The sequence below is a fragment of the Cyrtonyx montezumae genome, unplaced genomic scaffold (genome assembly GCF_038088225.1).
Source record: "Cyrtonyx montezumae isolate F1298 unplaced genomic scaffold, pur_monq_1.0 scaffold_3, whole genome shotgun sequence".
Lineage (NCBI taxonomy): Eukaryota > Metazoa > Chordata > Aves > Galliformes > Odontophoridae > Cyrtonyx > Cyrtonyx montezumae.
The window spans coordinates 72195216-72214764 of record NW_027072034.1 but is presented as its reverse complement, the minus strand read 5'-3'; the positions used below and the strand labels follow the sequence as shown (position 1 = coordinate 72214764).

At 41.9% G+C, this 19549-nt stretch overlaps 1 protein-coding gene across 1 annotated transcript in view; it reads left to right on the top strand.

Annotated features, from left to right (window-relative positions):
• Window positions 1-19549, top strand: part of LOC136052854 (prostaglandin F2 receptor negative regulator-like) — a 96195-nt gene that overhangs the window by 61644 nt on the left and 15002 nt on the right. Inside the window, 4 exon segments of the mRNA XM_065743281.1 lie at window positions 384-803; window positions 3977-4360; window positions 7679-8104; window positions 14441-14860. Of these exon segments, the coding sequence (XP_065599353.1) occupies window positions 384-803; window positions 3977-4360; window positions 7679-8104; window positions 14441-14860 (1650 nt within the window).

Genomic DNA, 19549 nt, shown 5'->3' with positions numbered 1-19549 from the left:
TTGCTCTCTCATTTTGAGTTCTTCAGTAATAAATGGCAGGTTTTTATTTATTTATTTTTAATTCCAAGTGTTGTACCTTTTATTCTCATTAAAGTCAAGATTTTACTGGGTGGGAATAGTCTGAATGATATTGCTTAGATGAGAAGTTGTAGCAAGGAAAAGGGTAAATGAAGTTGAATGCTTGTCTTGGCTTGTCTAAAGTGCATCACTAATGAACTTTCAGCTGAATTTCCTTGTTCTTGGAAAACACTTGTGTGGAAAGAGGAAATGCTTGGAGAGATGGTGTTCTCTAGTAGTTTTGATGCACTATATCAGAATGGGTCAGAATGAGCATTGTCTCCTTGCTTTTGTGATGGGTTTTTCTCTTTTTTTTTTTTTAACAGTGATTTCTGATGGCTTATTGGTGAGTGGTTCAAAAGCACGCTCCTCAACATCTCTCAAGCTGTCTGAGGGTGACTCCTTCAAGTTGCGCTGCTCAGCAGTCACCACCTCACCAGAGCACACTCACCTCCATGTGACTTGGCAGATCAAAAGTGGATTGTCTTGGCAGGACATCCTGTCTTTAACTCATGAAGGCAAATTCCAGCCTGGTCCTGGCTATGAAGAGCGCTATCGTAATGGAGATATCCGACTGGACACAGGAGCAAACGATACATACGTATTGTCTGTGTCCCAGACTTCATCAGTGGATGGTGGTGTCTACAGGTGCCTTGTGAGCGAGTGGGTGAGAGGGGTGGACAGCTTATGGCAGAAGATTCAGGAGAAGAGTGTGGAGATAGCAAGTGTGGAAATCCAACGGACCAGTGAGTACTGCTGATGGGTTGAGACCATAGTTTGCAACTGAAACAGTGCTGTGTCCAGAATGTGATACCGTGAGAGTCAAAATCGGATAAGCTGAAATGAGTGAACTCATCCTGCCTGGAGAGTTTGGTGCTGTTTGGATAGCTGGCCTGTTTACATCTGAATTGATATCAAGTGCTTGGCATGATTTTGATAGCATTTCTTCTGGAAAGCAGTGGGGATGATAACGTGGAATAATTGACTGGGATCTCTTACATGCCTAGACTGAGATTTTTATCTTGTTCTTAGTTCACTTTAGACTTTCTCTGGTCTCTATATTTCATAAGTAGTTTGTATTTAACCCCTCAACACCCCAAACCTATCCTCTGTGCTCTTGTTAATGTCGGATTGTCTGATAGTACTGAACAGCTGTGCTTCCACTGCAAAAGTGGATTGTGACTCAGTGACAGATGTGTTATGTATTAAAACAAAACAGAAAGTCTGGGAGGAAGGAGAAAGGCAATGATAATTTCAAAGGACAAATTATCCAGTGATTTCATCACGTTAACACTGGATCACTGGGCTGATTGCTCCACTGTGTTGTTGTGGCCTTGTTAATCACATTGTTGCATGCTTGACTTAGGAGACAAAAATACGTGAGCTGTGCTGAGGATATCCAGATATCTGTCTATATAGGTTTTAGAAGGAGATGTACTAAGCACTTAATTGCATTAGCACTGCTGCTGCTAGACGGAGGGGGAAAATGAGAGGTGATGCATCTTGTCACTCAGTAGGTGGAAAAACAGGCAACAGTAGTCCCTCAGAAATGTGATCATATGAGGTTATGGCAGTATTTTCAAGTGTTCGTACAATAAATATTTTCATTTTTGTAGCCTTTCAAACAGTGTAGGGAAAACTCAGAACTGGTAGATTTCGGCAAGCTCATTTGAGTGTAGTTTTAGTATCCTGGCAGTGCTTAGCTTGTGAAATTTGACAGGACTGATCTGCCCCTTCTTTACCAAGGTGTCTGTTACACAGTAAAAGCTTGTAAGTAGTTTCTGCTTGGACAGGGGTTGCTAATTAAGAGCTGTAGGCATCTGTGTAGTTGCACTTGTGGTGAATGTTCTGGCCATCCTCATCCTGTTTTCAGGCATTGATTAAACCCTACCTATTTAAGCTACAGCTAGCAGTGTCTAATGGGGGGCAGTATTTTAGTGTGTATGGTTTTCTTTTTTTTTTCTTTTTTTTTTTTTTTCCTGTTTGGCTTGGATTTCTTTGGCCTTCATTTTCAGCTCAGTAATTGGCAGCACTGGAACTTTGTCAGGGGCATGAAAGCTTTCTGGCTTTCCTATTCCCCTCTTAATTGCTGTAAATTCTAGGTTTGAAATTGTAGAAATAATAATAAAAAAAAAAGATTGATCAGTGTTTGAAAAACAACAACAATATCAAAAAGCAATGGTAGTGGACAGGCTATTGTGTAATTACTTGTATAAGTAGCACAGCTTGTGTAACTGTGTTTTTTGCTGCTACTGCTGTTACTCTACCTTCCCACTACGCTAATCTCCTTAAATCATGACCTTTGGGCCTGACTTTCTCTATGTCTTTTTGTAATAGTACCTTGCTCAACAGGGATGTAACCCTAAGTGAGCCCTTCAGGCACTTCTGGAACCAAAAAAAGAGCCTTGAGAATGTGAATTTGGGTAAACACTCAGATTCTTTCTCCATGGTTATACTACCAGGTTCTGAATGCCTATGACTAGTACATGAAGACAGGAGTGCTCCTTGCTGAAATGCTGCTCTTAATTTATATTCTGGCATTAGTCTATTAAATTAATTAGGCTTTCCTGCTGTTTCTAGTCCTAGTGAGGGAAATCTCAATGAGACATTCATCAGACAGGAGACTTGGCTTTCTGCACTGTTAGGTGGTAAGCGGTGAGATGAGCACTGCTTGGTTTTGATGGCAGTAGTTGTGGCCACTCAGAAGACTCAGTATGGCTCTGGCATTTGTGTGCTGTCTTTCATTCCTAATGATCATCCTAGAAAGCTTTGCAGATCGGTATGTATTATGCGCTTACAACATGATTTTACATATAAATCCCTGATCTGCTGGTAGCTGTCATGTTTAAGGTGGGAATCATGAAACTAGTGAGGATAGCTACTAGAGTAGCAGCCTGGTCTGCTGGCTTTGGTTTTGTTGTTTGAAGAACAGGCACGGTATGTACTGTGGAGGTGGTACTGCTCTGAGATCCAAATCTAATCTTTGGACAGTGCAAGTTAAATAGCAAGTTAAAAGGTGGTGGTCAGGTAACTTGTGAATGATTTGCATGGAGGTTTACAAAGAGCACACACAGCACCCCCTGGCTTACCCCTTATCACTAGATTTTCTACTCCTTGTCTTGACACTTTCATCCTGTGACTGTTTTTTTAACAAAGCCATGGCCCGTGTAGTAACCTACAGAATGCAGAGTGCCCCATTTGAGACTGACCACATGTTCTGTATATATTAAAAATAATCACTAGTCATGAGAAGAGTTTGTTAAATGTGTTAAGAAGCTGTTGGCATTGTTTTAAAGTCTCCAGAGTGTGTTGATTACAGCATTTAGCTGTGAGTTATCAATATAAATCTTTATTGCTGCCATCTGTTTGCATCCCTTTCTTGCTTCTGCAACACGCCAGTGGTCAGTCAGGACTTCAGCTTGTGACCGTAGCTGCCTGCACATCTCAACCAGTTCTCTTCAGAGAGCTCAAAATCATTTCAGCAGAAATAAGCTGAGTTCTAATGTAGTTCCTTGTGATTTCAGTGAACCTTTTCTCTTCTGAGAGATAGTCCTGAAACACCTTCACCCCTGTGAGAATGATAAATCCTTCATGTTTTTGTGCTCTATGAAGGTGGTGTATATATTCTGTGACTGCAACAAACCCTTCATCAACCTGTTGCTGTTGGTATATATAAATCCTCTTCTGTCTTCCTTTGTCTTCTCGCTCTTGTCAAATGTAGTTGTTTGATTAATGTGTATTTCATGTATAATAACTGATGCAACTCAACCAGTGGGTGCTTGAAGGTAGGATTACTGAGTTATTTGAGACATTTCTGTAATAGTGGACTGGATAACTTAACAGTAGACTCATAGTAATAAAAATAGTGTTGGATTTTGGTTATTTTTTTTGTTTGAATTTTTTTTTCTTCTTTTCCAAGCTCTAGATGTGCTCATCTCAACAAGTAATCTGTCTGTGACTGAAAGAGACTCCCTGGATCTTACCTGCAACATCACAACAGACAGGAGTGGTATTTTCCAAGCTGAGGTGACCTGGTATTTCTCTGAGTCACCCGATGACACCTTGTCAGATGCTCAGGTTTTGTTGAGCATGGACCATGATTCTGTTGTCAGTGATTCAACTCTTATCAGTCTGAGCCATGTAGATAGGAACTCCTATCGCCTGTTGGTGCGTGATGTGGATGTGGAAGACTCTGGGTACTACTTTTGCCAAGCAGCTGTCTGGGTGCCACTGCACAACGGGAGCTGGTATAAAGTGGTGGAGAGGACATCTGCACCAGTCAGTGTGGTGGTGACAGCATTAGGTGAGTGATTTTGTTTCAAACTTCTGGGCAAGTTTTTATCACTTTTGCATTTATCACCTATACGTAGCACTGGCTAGGAGGGGTTTTTATCTATCTATCTATCTATCTATCTATCTATCTATCTATCTATCTATCTATCTATCTATCTATCTATTACCATTTAGTCTTCATTTAAAACTTCTTGAATTTAAACTGAACAAGGAACAGGAACTGGAGGTTATGGATTCAACAGGCTTGTCTAATCTACCTGGCCTACAAGAGCAGGCTGACAGCATCTTTCCCTACACCCCTGTCCTGAGCAGAATGTGTTTTGGAGATCCTGTGGGATCTCCAAGTTGCTCTTTATGCAAATGTCACAGAATTGTTGGATTTGGAAGTGACCTCTGGAGATCATTCAGTCCAGCCCCCTGCTAATGCAGTTTCCCTGCAGTAGGTTATACAGGAAAGTGTCCAGCTGCATCTTGAGTATCTCCAGATAAGGAAATAATCCTTACAAGCAAAGTTGCTTGGGAGCAAAAATGAAACTCCAGGGAAACTTCTAAAAAGCCTGTCTTTTTAGAGATAGGTCTAGATATGTCAGCCTACCCAGTCTATCACCTAGTTTAATCATGAAGAGAGAATAACTTCAGTTTGGAAACATTGCAACTCAGGATGGTGTTGCAAGATGTTTTAGGTGAGGCATTTCCACCTGCTTCCTGCTAAAAATCATGAAGCGTTGCTTGTGTTGGAAGTGCTTATGAACCTGGATACGAACTGGAGGAAAACTGGCAGAGCTGGTGTACTTGGTGTTCCCAGCAGCTTTCATTGCATGCAGTCATCTATGTCAAAACTCGCCATGTACCTGTTTGGAGCCTCCTGTAATCAGAGGCTGATGGTACCATCAAGTTACTTAGGTGAGCTTCTCCAGCGTAAAAACACAGAATAGGGTCCGCTCTGAAGTCTGGATTTTAGAAGTAGAACAAGATTGAACCCCAGTATCAATGACTTCAAATTTTGCATTTTAGCATTGTACAGAGCAATGTAGCTGTGCCTCTTTCTTTCCTACTCACAGTGTGAACTAGAAATGTATGAGTGATATAGGTCTTCATTTCCTGTCTTCATTCAGCCATTCAAATTTACACGTACAAGCTCTGAGTGTTCTTGCCTTCCCTCATGTGTTCACACACACACATACTCATGCATGCACAGGTACGCTGCATATTTGCTTTCTTTCTTGTATTGCTGGTGCCTGTTGATATTGAACTGTTCTTACTCTCAGTTCTGATTGGATGTTATCCGGGGACAAGAGAAAATAAAATCTAGTATTCAGCAGGTGCTTGGTTGCTAGGGTAAGGGAAGTAGAAAAAAATTTCAGTGTTTGAGGTTTTCAGCTGCATCCAGAATTCTCCAACTCCTCCTTATGGAAGTTAAGAGCTGCTGGGGTATTAAGTCGTTGAACTGTCAGTGAGGCTGCTCTTTGACAGCTGACAGAGCAGAGGAATGAGGTTTATCCAGCCAGCCTTTTATTCTTTCTAAATCCTCTGCTTGAATGTCTGTCAGGGTGAAACGCCTATCTGGAGTGGTGTCAAATCTCAAACTCTCTGCTTAGCGGTCCTTTCCCTCCCCACGTATAAAGCAACCTGAAGTGATTATCAAAGAATTTGAGTTTTCTGCAGCTTTTTCCCTCTTGTATTCCTATCTTGAGAAGAGTTTCTGCTTTGTTCTTCTTTGTTGTTGTGAAAATGATAATTGATCTTGGCTGCCTTCTTTTTTGGTGGGGAAGGGGAGGCAGGGGTGGGAGTGGGGGTAAGAAAGCTGCAGAATGTGAGCAGCGTATCATGAGGCCTTGGAGAGGTACGGTCTTTTGTGAATGAGACAGGAAGGGCAGTATAGCTGTAGGATCTGTAGGGATTTGCTTACTCCAAAAATGGAGTTTGACCACCATTAATAATCTATGACTTGGTTGCGGCAGAAGAATTTTAATTTTTTCTTTTGTATCACTTATACTGAGAATCTGCACAAGTCTGTGCTAATGTTCACTAAGTAGTGAATAATGAACTAGTGTATGATAAGTTTCAGCAGGTATCCTAATAAATACTAAGTAGTCTAATGATCAGAATAGTCAGAAGAGCTTCACAAAATAGCCAAGTATATGCTGATACAGCTGTGCTGTACTGCTACCAGTAGTAAGTACTATGGACTTAGGTAAATGGTACTTTCAAGCTGTTGTGCTACTCAATGCTGCAGAAAGTCAGTGATTTATGTACTCTAGTGTCCAGACTGTATAATGCCCTTGTTCCTGCTAGATGCAAGGACACTGCGTGCCTGAGTGCATAGCACTTAATGGGTGAAGGTCCTTTCTTCAGATGGACATGGCAGCACTGTGTTGCTTGAGTAGAATTGTTTCTGTTGTTTGCATCTGCAGTCCAAAAGTGCATGTGCACACACATTAGTGCAGCAGCTCGATTAAGATGTTTTATTATCTTGGCTCACTGGTGAGCTAAATCTAAGTTTTAGCCTTGGATTGCTTTCTCTGTCCCAATTATAGCTTCAGTTAATTGTTTCTGGGAGGGCAAAATGCCAAGTACAGCATAAAGCAAGAAATAAATACAGAGCACTGAATGCGCTTATAAAATCCGTGTGATCAGTATTGGCTGAACAGTTGGAAGGCTGGTCTTTTTTCTAAATGATAGTAGACAGCAAGAGAGACAAATATTCTAATACTAGTAAATAAACATGCATTTCTTTTGTGGCAAGAGGTCTTTTCTGTAATCTTTTTTTCTTTACTATCTGCACTGTCCAAGAGAAAATGGTCATGTGGCTGCCTTATCTCCTCAGGGCTTAGAACAGCCAGCATTTTGGATTTAAATGCAACAACCCCTTTTTTTTTTTTTTTTTTAACCCATTCATTTCAGGTGCACCTTTTCAAGCTTAAGAGTTTCCAGCCTTGCAGCTGTACAGCTCAGGCCATTAGACAGAGGTGACTGGATGTCTGAAACTGAATCCAGACTGTGGCTTTTTGGGGCCTGAAGAAGGGGGAAACGATTTCACTCAATAAGATCACTTTGTCCTGATTTTTCTGAAATGGCCTGGCTAAACAGACAGGGCAAAAGCTCCTGTTTGGAAATGCAGGCCTACAAAGACTTACTTCAGACCAGTACAAGTCTGAGAGCTGGAGTCCACATTCCCAATTCCCAGGCCATGTAAGAAAAATACAAGTTTTGGCACTTAATTTTGATCTCAGGTGCTGTCACAGACTGGGTGTTAGCTATATCTTACTCAATGTTAAGCTCTGCTGCTTTTTCCTTTTTTCACTTCTGTTTTTTTATTCTTCTGCAGAACCAGATTATGAGGTGTTTCTGAATGCTTCCAAAACACCCAAGTTTTCAGATGACCCCACAGAGCTGGAGTGCAGGATCACAAATGTACAGGACACTGAAGCAGACATCCGCTTCACAGTATCCTGGTACTACAGGCGGCACTTGCGCAGTGACGATGTGGTGGCAGAGGAGCTCCTGGCCACAATGGATGCGGACTGGACACTGCTGCTTGGAGACAGAAGCAGAGAGAGGACTCAGAATGGGGAAATAATCTTCTCCAAAAAGGCTGCTGACACCTTCAGTTTACGGATCCAGTGGACCTCAGAAAATGACAGAGGGGATTATTTCTGTGTTGTCTCTGCATGGAGTCGGCACCGGAATAACAGCTGGATAAAGAGCAAAGATGTGACTTCTGCATCTGTTCCCATTTTATGGGCTACACAAGGTAGGAACCTTGCACCTATTCACTGGAAGACTTGTGCAGCTAAGATATTTTTCTCTTGAGTAGGTCCATCAACCAGGAGGCCCACTGATGGGCTTTAGGAATATAGCTCTTCGTTGTGGAGAAGAAAAAAAATCCTTTTGGCTTGTGTAAAGGCTTCTGTTTTTGGAGGTAAACACTTAACAGCATGAACTGGTTTTCTGCAACAGTTTGAAGAGGAAGTGCAAACAGATATATCAGTCAAACTATGCAGACTTGCAGGAACTAGGCTGTCATTGTGGCAGGTAGTATCTGGCAGTGATGCCGGGGTCACTGCTCACTTTCATGATTTGTAGTATTTCAGTCTCACTAGGATGCATCTCATTGCTAGCAACAGAGTGATGTGGGTTGAAAAGAGGAATGTCATTCACCTTGTCATCTTTGGTTGCCAGTTTGATTATGGGATTTTGTTTTGCCATTTCTCCCACCTTATACTTATACAAGCACGTGTGTAGATGGCATGTTTGAAGAATTCCGTGGTCACAGTAGTACAAGAGCATAAAAATAAAATGAACTAAAATAAAATTTAAAAAATTAAGTCTGTTGTTTTGGTCTTGGCCCCTTTTAGGCAGGAATGTACTATCTCTGATCAGTATTTAAACTGTGTTTGGGAGCATTTCCTATTAGGAGCTAAATGAAGATACCTGAATCACTTAATGCTACTTTGAAGTGAGTGCATTTAGCCTTCTGGCTTAAGCATGAAGTTATGAGAGGAGTCTGTTGGATGGGGAAGGAAGAAATAGGATAGCCTAGGATGTAGCATCTATGGCAAAATCTCGGTGCTTAGCTAAGCTAAATTTTTCCCAGTCGAATTCTCTAGCAGAAATGAGATCTCTCATTGATGCTGAATACTGGTCACAATTAGTTCAGATATGCCTTAACACAGAGTGTGTGTATGTGTGCATGTGCATGCACGCGTAATGGATAATTGCCTTGAGAGCAGCTAGAGAAACCAGCTGGAATTGAAAAGTCTCAGCCTGTGTTGACATTCCTGTGGGAAAACAAACCATGACAGGTGTGAACATTCCCTTGTTCCGGGTTTTGTTCCAAAATCTCTGCTAATTTTGCATCACAAATGCAAATGTTATAGTCCCCAAGCTGAAAAGTACATTTGTTAGCAAAACTTGGAGTTGGGGGATTTATGATGTGAAAGCAAAATCCTATACAGACACCCTTCTCCTCCTGAAAAAAAACATGTTATATGTATGTACAGAGGGAGAAATATTTTGGTTTGATTTCCTCTGCTTCTTTTTCCACACTATTCAGTAATCTTACTGCAGATGTCTTCCTCTGTATGCCCTGCTATATAGCCTGATACTGTGAGATCCTGTAAGCCTTGTGCTGTAGCCAGTAACTGTGAAGCTATGAAGGAGTTAATCTGCTGCTGCCTCTGCTCTCACTGTTGTTTTGATAAATATCTCTGGTGATTTGAGTCCCTAACTGCTCCCAGTGCTTATAAAAGCAAGCAGACAAGCTCCCATGTGTTTGCCTAAGGAGAGAACCGAAATTTGCTTCTTCCTTGGATAGCTTGTGCCTACGTAGAGGCTTTTCTTCCAACTATTTCATTATTTTCATTGTCTGTATTAACTTCAGAGCAGTGCTGGGGGAAGGGGGAAGTAGAGGGGGGAGGAGTTTTTAGAGAGCTCCCAGTTTGGAAAAGACAGTCCTGAGTTTTTGGGAAAGACAAAATAATTTTATTGCAGCTGTGAGTTAGTCAGTAATGAGGGGTGTTGAGGGTAAGGAGGCCTTTTCTAGAGATGTAAATGTAAAGTGAAGATGTCAAAGCCCCTTTTCCTCATGTTTTATAATAAATTGTATGCCTGCCTGTTTGCACTTGAGGCTTTTTATCCTCTTTTTCTATTCCATTCCATTGGGACCAGTAATGCTCATGTGTCTTTCTGCTTATTCAGCTTTGCAAATGCAGCCAACCACTATCATACATCACCACTGTTTTTGACACGCTCTGTCTCATTTCTGTTACTTTGCCTTTTTCTTTTACCCTCTCTGTCCCTCACCAAAGGTAAGAAGAAACCATCTTCTTATCACCTCAAAAATGAAAAATGTGAGTTATAGTGTTGTTTTTAGCTTTTTACTATTGGAATCTTTATTTGTAAAGGAAGAGTGGGGACACTTCTTTTTTTAATCTGGTTCTGTAGATTATTTTGAACACAGAGGTTTGATAATCAATTTTTTATTATTATTATTTTGAGTACAAGTACTGCCTACATGTAAAACAAAGTTGCTGTTTGCAATGGAATGCAGAATTTTCTTAAAGCAGTGTTGTCAACTGTGGATCTGCATGAAAGCCTTTGCAAATAACATTATCTTTCAATTGAAACTTCGTATCCCAAAGGTAGTATTATTAGAGGTTTTGTTAATACTTCTGTCCTAATTCACAAAGTGATTGTATGTAACACAGTGTTACTTGTCCTAAATGTTTGCTTGGCACTCTCCCTTAAGTTTAGTGCAGAGCAAGGACATCTTCGTCTTCCAGAAATTCCTTTGAATTGAGATCAGGTGATATTCCTTCCACCCACTTTTTTGCATACGCTTGTGGACACTGTACAGAACAGATCTGCAGTTTCTTTTGAGCAAAGGAATTCACCTACTTGTGGCACAACATTTCCATGTTAGGTGCCTGTTTGGATTTAGGAACAAACAAATGAACTAAGTGAGGGGTACAGGCACCGGTCAGGAGCAGCTGGACACCTGGCTGCGTGAGGATGAAGCAGTTATACTCACTGATCTACTTGGCTCTTAGATAAAGAAGTGGCACACCTGTGTGTGTGCAGCAGTGAGGAGAGCAGTTGCCTGGTGTATACATTTATCAGGCTGTGGTGGAGACTGCAGTGTGCAGGCTGTATTTTCAGAGCTCTTGGTATCTGAGCTACTGGAGTTACAATTGTACCTCAGGGTGTTGTGCAGCCTTCTCTTCCTACAAAGGCAAAACTGTCATTACCTTAATGTCTGTTGCGTTCCTTGTACTTTCTGTCTAGTTAGCGCACTGGGGGATGAAGCCTGTATGAATATTGAGATGGTGTTACGTGATGCTGCTGACAAGATGTTAGTCTCTGAGATTAATGCCAGTTGTGGTGTTGTGCTTCTTTTCAGACTAGAGTCAGCGGAGGACAGGGAAGGTGATTGTTGTTTCCTGTGGTCTCCTTGCCCTTTAGCTGCAAGGTTTCACTAGCAATTTGGCTTGCCTCAATTAGGTTAGAACTGTTTTCTGTCATTACCCACACACTCGAGGCCAAGCACACGCTTTGTTGCAGTGCACAAGAGAATTAGTGTGGATTATCTGCACGGAGCGGCTGGTGATGGAAGGTGAAGTGTGTGCTGCCATGTTTTAAAGTGCAGTTTATTGCTCAAATTTGATCTGAACCGTTTGGCTAGGATTTCTTTTGCTGCTAGCCCTCTGTCTTAGATTAGCTCCCAGGCTGGTTATAAAATCTGGAGATGGTATACTTTAAGATGTCTTCCCCTGGCGCTTTCTGACACAAACTGCAGAATGCAGCCTCCTGCGTGTGACAGGCAGGGGCGAGCTTCGTTGTGCTTTCACTCACAGAGCTCTTTGAGAAGGTGGGGAGACTGTGCAGAGGACGCAGGATGCTGTGTGTGTGCTAGGGGGCAAGTATGCATGGTAGTGGTCAAGACGTGGACAATGACTTCCTTGTCAATTCTCAGAAGGTTTGAAGAGATACCTTAGGCTGTAGTTCTTGGAAGAAAATGGTTTCTCTGGCCTATCTTCTGCTTCTTTGCAGAAAAGAATCAAGTCAGCACCTGTGGATGCTGTTTGTTTTTTTCTTTTTTCTCTATTGTTGTTTGCAGCTCTTACATTTTTATATAGGAGAATCTGCCTCTACCTTCTTGTAGCATTCATCTAACCAAAGGATGAACAGGTTTTTATAAAGGTAGGAAAATCCTGTGCAGGGTCTTCCAGAAGGATCTCTGCCAGTTCTTTGTTCACATCTTAATTTCTAACCCCTTTGAAATCAGCCGCTGTTCTCCAGCTGCATTGCCACTCCTCAGTGTTCTCTTCCACTGACTCTACAGATGGCATTTCTGCTGCTTTTTCCTGCTGCCACCACCGCTGTCTACTGTAACAAAATAATCAGTAAAAGCAGTGTTTTCTGTTGCTCTGAAATTGAAAGCCAAGAAAGAACACCTGGGGGCGAAGTCTGGTCCACACTCTATGGGGACAAGGCACATTCCCCTCATGCACTGCTTCCTGACATGTGGCTCCATGAATAGTTGAAATAAGACATTTGGAGCCCAAATGAGGTGGCTACCTTTTCTCAGCCATATCTGTACTGCTCTCATCATGTGGAGGCATTTTTCTTAAGTACATGTATGTGAGACCAAGAGCAATATCCAGGGCTCAGCTCTGATGTTAAGATCACCAGCACAATGAATATTTGTATCAGGAGGATCTTCGTCCAGAGCCTTCTTACAAGGACTAGAAAGCAGCCATATGTGGCCCTGAAACCCGGTTAGCTGTTTGGGCTTTTGCTTTAGGGACAGAAATATGGTTGTCTACTGTATTCCTAAAATATGAGGCACATTGGTCTGTGCTGTGCTCCTCAGTGCTGCAGCCTTATAAAGAGAGTGCTATCAGAATCTCATGGAAACAGAAAAGAGAAAAATGAATTTGAAGTCTGGAATAAGATGCATGATGAGTTATCACACAGGGAAACAGAGAATGCCTGTACATGCAACTTCAACTGTGGTTGCACCCTTGATCCTTAAATGTGCAACTTTACAATCCCCATTTGCTTAGCAAGTGGAAGTGCAAGGGGGAGCATCAAGTAATGGTCAGGCTCAGCCTTCCCTGCTCCTGCTGCTTCTTTATATAGCTTTGCACTATGATCTGCTTTATACAGTACTGATTTAAAGTTGTCATAGCAGGTTTTTCATCCTGTGGGCTGTGTTTACTCATTGCTAAAACTGCTGCTTGAAGGCAAAACAGCTAAATGTAATCTTGACAAGTATCTTGTCGCTGTTGTAAGGGAGAGCATAAATATCACTTCATTTAGTTCACTCTGGGGAAAATGTTATAATCTCACCATTGTTTATTTCCATTATCTTAAGAAGTTTTACCTTGCGTAAAGGTGACCTCTGTAGTCTTTTGTTTAACATGCGTGCAACCTTGTGTTTGTAAGGGAGAGAAGGGAGAGTATGCTATAGCAAGCTAAGTTCAGAAAGCTGGCCTAGCTGAGTTCTTTCAGTGCTGCTCCAATTGGACACCTGTAAGTTGTGTGTTCTGTCCTGGCCCTTCTTTCCTAAGGAGGTGCCTGTGAGTGTACAGGATGACTCTTCATCTCAATACCATGGAAGTAGCAACTCCCTTTTCTTTTATCTAGCTGTGATTTCCGGCTCTCCTTGTTTTCTCAGTTGCTCACCATGAGCTTATTATTTTTTTTTTTCTGTGTATCTTGAGGCTATGCTCCTAGATGTAGACTCTTCCCAAACCTTGTAATTAAGGGATTCTTGGAATTGAGGAGCCCGCAGACTTAGAGAAGGCTGAGAAAAGGGAAGGAAATGGAATAGTAAGTGTTGCTGGCATTCTTGTTGCCAAACTGCTGAGGATATGTCAAGGCTTCTTACAGGCTTATTGTCAGATGAACTCCTGAGAATCAAGTGAAAAGGACATGTGGAGGCAGATGTATACTGACCTCTTCCAACACAGAGGCGTGTGTATGAGCGTGCTGGGGTTGGTGGTTTCTCAGTTTCCACCAACTTTTTTGTTATGCTATTTTGTCACGATTTTGCAAGTTCAGCCAAATGTTGCTGGGTTGCTCTTAAGGTAAAATTTTCAAGAGAAATAACAAAGTTTTACTAAGTGCTGCAGATTCAATCAATGGCAGCTTTTGTTACTAGTCATGAGTACTTATCAGTGTCCTTGTAAATTGTAGCTGATGGGACTTTTCCACATCCAGTGCAAAACTGGGTCTTGTCATTCTCATCTCGTTTGTCTCTATCTCTACTCTTGAATTAAAATATCTTGGAGGTTCTGTCATGCTTTGTCCTGCATATTGCTTTGTTTGTTCAGTGTTTGGTGCTTGCTTGAATCCTTGCATCTTGACCCAAACTGTTGTGTTACTAGTGTGTTTGCTGTTGAGTAGCATTCTAGGATGTCCATGTGTATTTAGATATATTTAGATAAATTTTTCTCTCTCCCTCGAAATAATAATAATAATAATAAAGCAATTTATTAATAATCTTCCATTTTAAAAAGTGCTACAGAAATGTTTGCACTATCTATTAACGCTTCTCTTGCTGCCTGTTTCCTTCCCTCTTCAGATTACATGCTGACGGTGGAGGCGGTAAAACTGAAGCCATTCTTTGTGGCAGGCCACACCTTTGAGATGACATGCAAAGTGTCTTCAAAAAACATCAAGACGCCACGCTATTCTGTCCTCATTACAGCAGAGAAACCACTGACAGATCAGTCCAATCCCAACGGAACCACTCGCATAATTTCTTTGAACCAGGATTCAGTGGTGAGGCTGGAAGACTGGACGGACCAGACTCGCGTGGACGGCGTGGTTCTGGAGAAGGTCCAGGAGAACGAGTTCCGCTACAGGATGTATCAGACCCAGATTTCAGATGCTGGGCTGTATCGCTGTGTGGTGACTGCCTGGTCTCCAGGTGGTGGTGGCATGTGGCGTGAAGCAGTGAATGGCTTGTCCAACCCTATCCAGATAGACTTCCAGACCTCAGGTTGGTGTTGAATTTGATGAGCGTGGGTCTAATCTGGAAAGGGGGGAAGTTCTGTGACACTCTTCCAGTGGTTTTCCTGTTTCTGGGGAGTAACTGTTCTGGAAATCAAAAGGCTCTCCAGATGGTGTGATGGCTGAGAGCTTTGTCTGTCTTCTTTGGTAGTACTTTTGTCTTTGGAGCTACAGGCTGTTTTCAGAAAGACATTTGATAGATGAGTTACGGTCATAACCTACGGATTTTCCTTTACGAGTGCAGGTTTTATGATCATGCACATTCCGAACTCCAGTGTAGAATAATTACTGCCATATTTTCCAACTTCATTACTAGATTGCTGTTATGTAACAATCTTTTTTGGAAGAGCATTAATATAAACTGTTTCTGTTCGAAAACAAACTTGATTAGCACAGCATTACACACCTGCTTGTTGATGTAATTGTAGAAAATGGTCAGGTTAAGGCAATGGCAGTGTTCCAACAAGATCAGCAAGCAAAGACCGTATGGAAGGTCATAAAGCCCTCCTGTGGCTGGCCTGCAAAGCTCCACAAGTTGGAATGAATTTCATTACTTATATGTGCATCCTGTTCACCACATCCTTGCCCATTTTCACCTGTAACATACCCTGTCTGGTGAGATTTTCTTAGAGAAGTGTGCCTGTTCTGGTATATTTTTGGGGTGAGTGAGAGTGGGGCAGAATTGGTTTGCATCAGCAGAGATGCATGTTAATGCTTACTTCTATCACATTTTGGAGTTGGGAACTGCTGTAGAGCTGTTTTTTATAATTGTGTAGTACTCTGTGAGAGAGAGACTTATTTCATGATTTGCTTAACCAAACTTGTGACATCTTGAGTGCTTTTGAAGAGCTCTCAGTATAGCCCAAGGATACATCCTTTGCTGGAGCTCTCTGCTCATCTCTTTTGTCTCTAACCTGTGTTCTGTCGTTCCTATTCATAAGCACAACTGGGGTGAAGTGTCTCCTTACTTTCTTCATTCTTCGCTTGAGTTATTCTGCAAACAATATTGGGCTTGTTTTCTGAGGATGTGGCTAGAGCAGCTTGACTTCTGGTTGTCTCCATAACTACGGTGCTTGTTCTCTACCAGGTGATTTATAAAAACACTTTTTCATAGCAGATGCACAGGGAAGAGCGTGAGGGCTGAGCATAGGGGCTGCTGTGCACTGAAGACTTCACTTTATAAAATGTTTTGAAGTGCAGCATCCTGATAGAAACCCTAATCAAGTTGTGGCCTTACCTGAGGTGGTTGGAGGGAAGTCAGAGACTCAGCTCAGAGCCTATTTCAGTTCTAGATCATCCCTGGTTGGCTTCTTGTTTAACATTATGGTAGGTTACTCTTCTGGAAATAACCCATTTGCCTGTGTTCCAAATGACTCTTGGAGTGACATTGTCATGGCTGAATATTGCTGTGGATTTGTTGTCATTTTGAGAAGGTTTAATGGAACGTAGCTTCAGCCTTATTACTCTTGTTACTTGAGTAAGACACAGTGGGAGAGTGACATTTGCAAAGAGTTGGTGCAGAAAAAACAGCAAGAATTAAATCTGTTCCAAACCTTTCCCTTCCAAGGTCTTACATGCAGGCTTTTCTGGACAAAGGTTGTGGTTAGTGACTCTCAGCGTTACTTGCATTATGTCACTTTGAAATCTCATCCAAAAAGTTTGGCAAGATGCTATTAATATCTATGGTTCAGAGGGAAACCTGTGAGCTATGCAAGGGAGGGAAGTGAGCATGCTGCAGTCTTAACTTTTTTTTGCTGTTAGTTTCTACTCCCTCCCTCTTTGCCCAGATAGGATTTCCAGTTTGTGGAATGAACGAAGGAAGGAAGGCAGCCTGCAGTGCTGCCCTGGGAATGTGTGAATTCCAGTGGCAGGGCTGAGCAGGGGGAGGGATGGTCCTGAAGTCCGGTCAGCCGTTTTTCTTTACAAGAGAACGAAGACAGAAATGAGAACCCAGGCACAATTTACTGGAGAGCCATTTCCCAAAATAATCTTGGCATGCAGCAAAATTTGGCTTGAAATACCTTTCTTTCTACAATTGATGGATGAACTTCGTGTCCTTGAGTAGTTACTCAGATATCCATGCTGGACGTTCATCAGTGGGCATGATGGTGACACGTGATGAACACAGTTAGAATGGATGCTGGCAGACTTGTTTCCCTAATCATGTACCCTCCTTCCCTCACATTTTCTGCTCGTCTGCAAAAGTGACATTACATACGTAAAGGCTGCTGTGCTTCCTTTCCTTAGCCTTTCTCATCCGTTGTGTCCTTTTTCTGGGCTCAAACAGGCTAGTAGAAATTAACAATAAATAATTGTAACCAGGTGTGCAAGAGAGAATTTGTTTTGTGTGTTATCTTACATCACTGTTTGCTTAGGTGTACTCTTTTTGATGTAAGCTGTGACCAAACCATGACTAGGTCAGGGAGCCAGAGGTAAATGGCAAAGTTGTGGAGCAGCGATAGAGGTACAGCTCGGATATGATACCCTTGTCTTGCATCTCATGGTATAGGCAACTGTCAAATTTGTTCTTCAAAAGAAGAACCTGATGCCAGAATTTTTTCTAAAGGGAATGGTATAAAGCAGAACTGCTGAGTTTGCTAGGATTTTCGGGGGGGGGGGGAAAGGGAAGTTTTCCAGAACTAGAGGAAGGATGTTAATAGGAAAAGGGTCAGAGAAAGCAGAGAGGGCCATGCAGCTTTGTGTAAGTAAAAGGTGAGAAGCACCTCTCTGTTAGATCCTGAGTTCAGTGGGGATGTGTGGTTTATGAAAGTGTTTTTCTCTTACAGTGTGATTGTCTTGTTAGCAGTTTTTCTAACTTTAAGGGTCTCAAAGTGTAGCAGAATGGCACTGTAAGTGTGACTGTTGAGAAGACATAATAATGCAGTTTAACGTCAAAATTAGAAGGTATTCCAGTCTACCCTCTACTTTGAGGTCTTGGACTTAGCCAACATTTTTGGTTTGCACCATGGGGGGGAATGAGGGGCAGAACAGATCAATATGGAAGTAACTTTTTCAGCTGAAGGAAGTCCTTAAAGGATTTTACATGAATGTTTTAGTGGTGGGAGGAATTTCTTTCTCTGATGTTTTTATTGATCTCTCTTTGGCAGGGGGTGTGGAGGCTTGGGTTGGAAATCCTTCCTTCTAGTTTGACTCCCTCCCAGATCTCCAAGTTGTGATACTTCAGTGAAGGGTTTTTAGTGTGCTGCATACACATTGTGCACTGTGACCTGTCTGAAAGGCAGGAGGCCTGTAAGGTTTTTATATATGAGTTGGGGACTGCACACATGAAACTTCAGGGTTTCCTGCCACAATAGGCTTGAAATGTGGCAGTGCTCTGAAATGATTTTCCATGAACATCTGTGGAAAATGTCTCGCTGAGATTCTTTCCGTTCAAGGCAGAGCTTGCTGGCTGCAAGCAGACACCTCCTCTCTTCTTTCTCCACTTGCTGTTGCAAAGGGACGTATTTATTCCATTTTAGTATATGATCTGAAATGTTAATGTAGTAGAGACATTTGCTTGAAACTTCCTGAACTTAAAAAATTAGAAGGCAGTTTTGCCCTCTGAATTATATAAACTGGGATTTGGGGGGAGGAGAAGGAGGGAGCCTAGTAAGTCGTTAGTTTTCATATTTTCAATCAATGGCAGATTGTTCTCTGCTGGATATATTTTAAGACCATAGAGGATCTTGTGAATCCTCTGGTTCAGCCCTGTGAATAATGTGGATCAGTAGACTAGCTTTATAAAATGAATGTCTGCTGTGTGTCTAGGAGCTGTAAGCAAACTAAGCAGATTTTGGGGAGAGGCAGGAGGAAGACATCCCATATGAAGGCTCTAGGAAATATTCTTCCACGCTGCTTTTTTGCTCAGCTCGGTTTTAAACAAGTTCTACTGTCCTTTTTCAAGGATTGCCCAGCAGTGTGCAGGACAAGAGTGGCTAAGAAGTGCTTGTCGTGAGATTTTCTCTTAATTTCATTGCAGAATCTGTGTACAGGTATCTGATATAAAAATGGTTCCGGCTTCCCTGAAGCTGGTTTTGTTGTTGTTGTTGTTATTTTGGTTTGGTTTTCTAATGCTCAAGCACCTGATCTCTGCAAAATCCACCTAGCTTATCCTGGAGTCATATGTTCTTCTTTGGCATTCATTCTTTAATTTTTTATCCCTTTCAGACTGTACCCAGCAACCCAAGTTAGTGTTTAGGTTGTCTTTGCCCACTATGCGCTGACAGGGATTTCCACAGAAGTGACTTATTTTCCTTTGCCTTGGGGGAAGCAGGAAGAAGGAAGCTTTTAATCTTGTATACAGGAATACGTTATGATGGAGAACCGTTTGGAGCTTGGCTGTGCTCTGAGCTGGTTTCCCCTGTGCTGTTCGGCAGAAGGCAAATAGCTCTGGAGAGGCAAAAAATGAAAGAGAGCTCTAAGGGAAGCATCTCATTGAGATCTTCAGCTCCGGATTACATCTTCATGTGAGCTCATTGCTCAGCAATGTATTATCAATCTCTTTGGAAGAAGCAGAGAGAAACTAAGCTGCGGAAATATGAGCTAAGTATTGATGTTGAACTTGCAATTAAAATGATGCCCTGCAATGACCTAGAGAGATACTCAGACTCAAGCAGGTAGAATAGAAAGGTTCTTAAAGGAAAAAAAAAACACCTTAATCATGGAAAAGAATGAACAA